This window comes from Austrofundulus limnaeus, unplaced genomic scaffold, assembly GCF_001266775.1.
Source record: "Austrofundulus limnaeus strain Quisiro unplaced genomic scaffold, Austrofundulus_limnaeus-1.0 Scaffold638, whole genome shotgun sequence".
NCBI classification, from domain to species: domain Eukaryota; kingdom Metazoa; phylum Chordata; class Actinopteri; order Cyprinodontiformes; family Rivulidae; genus Austrofundulus; species Austrofundulus limnaeus.
The window spans coordinates 90596-92418 of NW_013953040.1; the positions used below are offsets into that span (position 1 = coordinate 90596).

General features: G+C 42.2%; 1 protein-coding gene across 1 annotated transcript in view; it reads right to left on the reverse strand.

Moving 5' to 3' along the window:
- znf318 (zinc finger protein 318) overlaps positions 1-729 on the reverse strand; it is a gene marked incomplete in the record, with an annotated part of 37609 nt that extends 36880 nt beyond the window's left edge. Inside the window, 1 exon segment of the mRNA XM_014027337.1 lies at positions 116-729. Within this exon segment, the coding sequence (XP_013882791.1) occupies positions 116-379 (264 nt within the window).
- Positions 730-1823: the final 1094 nt, after the last annotated feature.

Sequence of the window (1823 nt, forward strand, 5' to 3'; positions counted from 1 at the left end):
AAATATAAACACTGAGGTCAGAATAAACAATAAATATAAACACTGAGGTCAGAATAAACAATAAATATAAACACTGAGGTCAGGATAAACAAAGAACCGGTCCGGGTCCACTAACCTCCACAGGAGGACCTCCGGTCCAGGCCTCTCCGCCGCGATGACCGGCCGGTCCAGGGCCGGGGGGAGGGTAAGGCCTGCGCGGCGGGGAGCGACGGTAAGGGTCCGCCAGCCCGTGGTCCCGGTAGTCGTGGTGGTAAGGCGGCCTGGGCCGGCTCCGGTCGTCCCGGTACGGTGGTGCTGGATGAGGCCTCGGAGGAGGCGGACCTCGGCCTTCAAATGGCGGCGGGTAGCCACCTCTGAATGGAGCCCGGCCGCGGAACATCTCCTGCGGCAGGAGTACGCCGAGGTCCCGGAGTGGTGGTACGGAAGAGAGCGGAGATCCAAAGACTGAACAGGTTTCACCCAGGTACGGTCTGACTGCAGGTAACGGTGTGTTTTACAGGTGAAGGTCCCAACACAGCTCGGTCCGTGTAGTAGGCTGCTGCTTCTTCTTCTTCTTCTTCTGTTTCTGCAGCGTTTCTGCTCAAAATATACACTGCTGCCCCCTGGAGGAGGAGACTCACTCTGCAGTGTGTGCTGCTGCCCCCTGGAGGAGGAGACTCACTCTGCAGTGTGTGCTGCTGCCCCCTGGAGGAGGAGACTCACTCTGCAGTGTGTGCTGCTGCCCCCTGGAGGAGGAAACTCACTCTGCAGACTGTGTGCTGCTGCCCTCTGGTGGTAAGGTTCTGTCCTGCAGGATGTAAAAGTCCTGGTTGCAGGGGTTCCCAAATGTTTACAAGCCATGGACCCCAATCAGCATCTGACCAGGGATCGTTCACTTTTATTCATTATTCAATAATTATTCTATTTGTCAGGCATAATTCTATATTCCTACTGAAAAATAGTTAAAAAAAAACTGTTGAACAGAAAAAACCCAAACCTCTCTTAAATTAAGATTTTAAAAATTATGAGATTAGTTATTAAAATGGAAAAAGTCTGTTCCTGATTTTTTTTTTAAATTTTAATTTCCTCATTTTCCCCATACCTGCTGTTGTGGACAGTCATGCAGGTCTGTTCATGAAGTAGTCCACCACAGGGTCACTAACATGTGCTTTCATCCAAATTACATGACGACTAAATCTGTCAGTCACAATACGACTTCAGTTTAAATATAGTCGTTTGCACAATCATTTCAAAGTCCTGCTACTGATAATTTGATGCAAATGAGCTAAAAGATTAAGTATTTATTTTAAGCAATACTAAAGAACTACTTGACAATTTGCTCAACTTTCCTCATTTTAATGCAATTTTCATGTAAAGGTTACATGACAATTTTAATTTTAGAATATTATGACTTTTATTGTAATATGACTAATCTCATATTGCAACTTTATTCTCGTAATATGACTTTAATCTTGTAATATTACAACTTTATTTTCCTAATATGACTTTAACCTCATAATGTTGTGACTTTAATGTTGCAACATTATTATCGTAATTTAAAAAAATTAAAAATCTCATTGTGTGGTCCTAATATTACTCCATCGTATAAATAGTTTTAAAGTAGTTTTAAAAAAGCAAAAAGATTCATCTGGAATGAGACAAAGAAAACATCTCTGAGCAAAATATTTATTGTAATTATTAAACTGAAATAGGCTTTCATCTGATCAAAAGTTTAAGACCGGATCTAAAAAAAATTAAAAATCTAAATAAAATGTTGAAAAAAAAGGACTCAGTAATGAGTAGCTCCACCATTCTTGTTGATGACTTCAAACAATGGTTTAGGC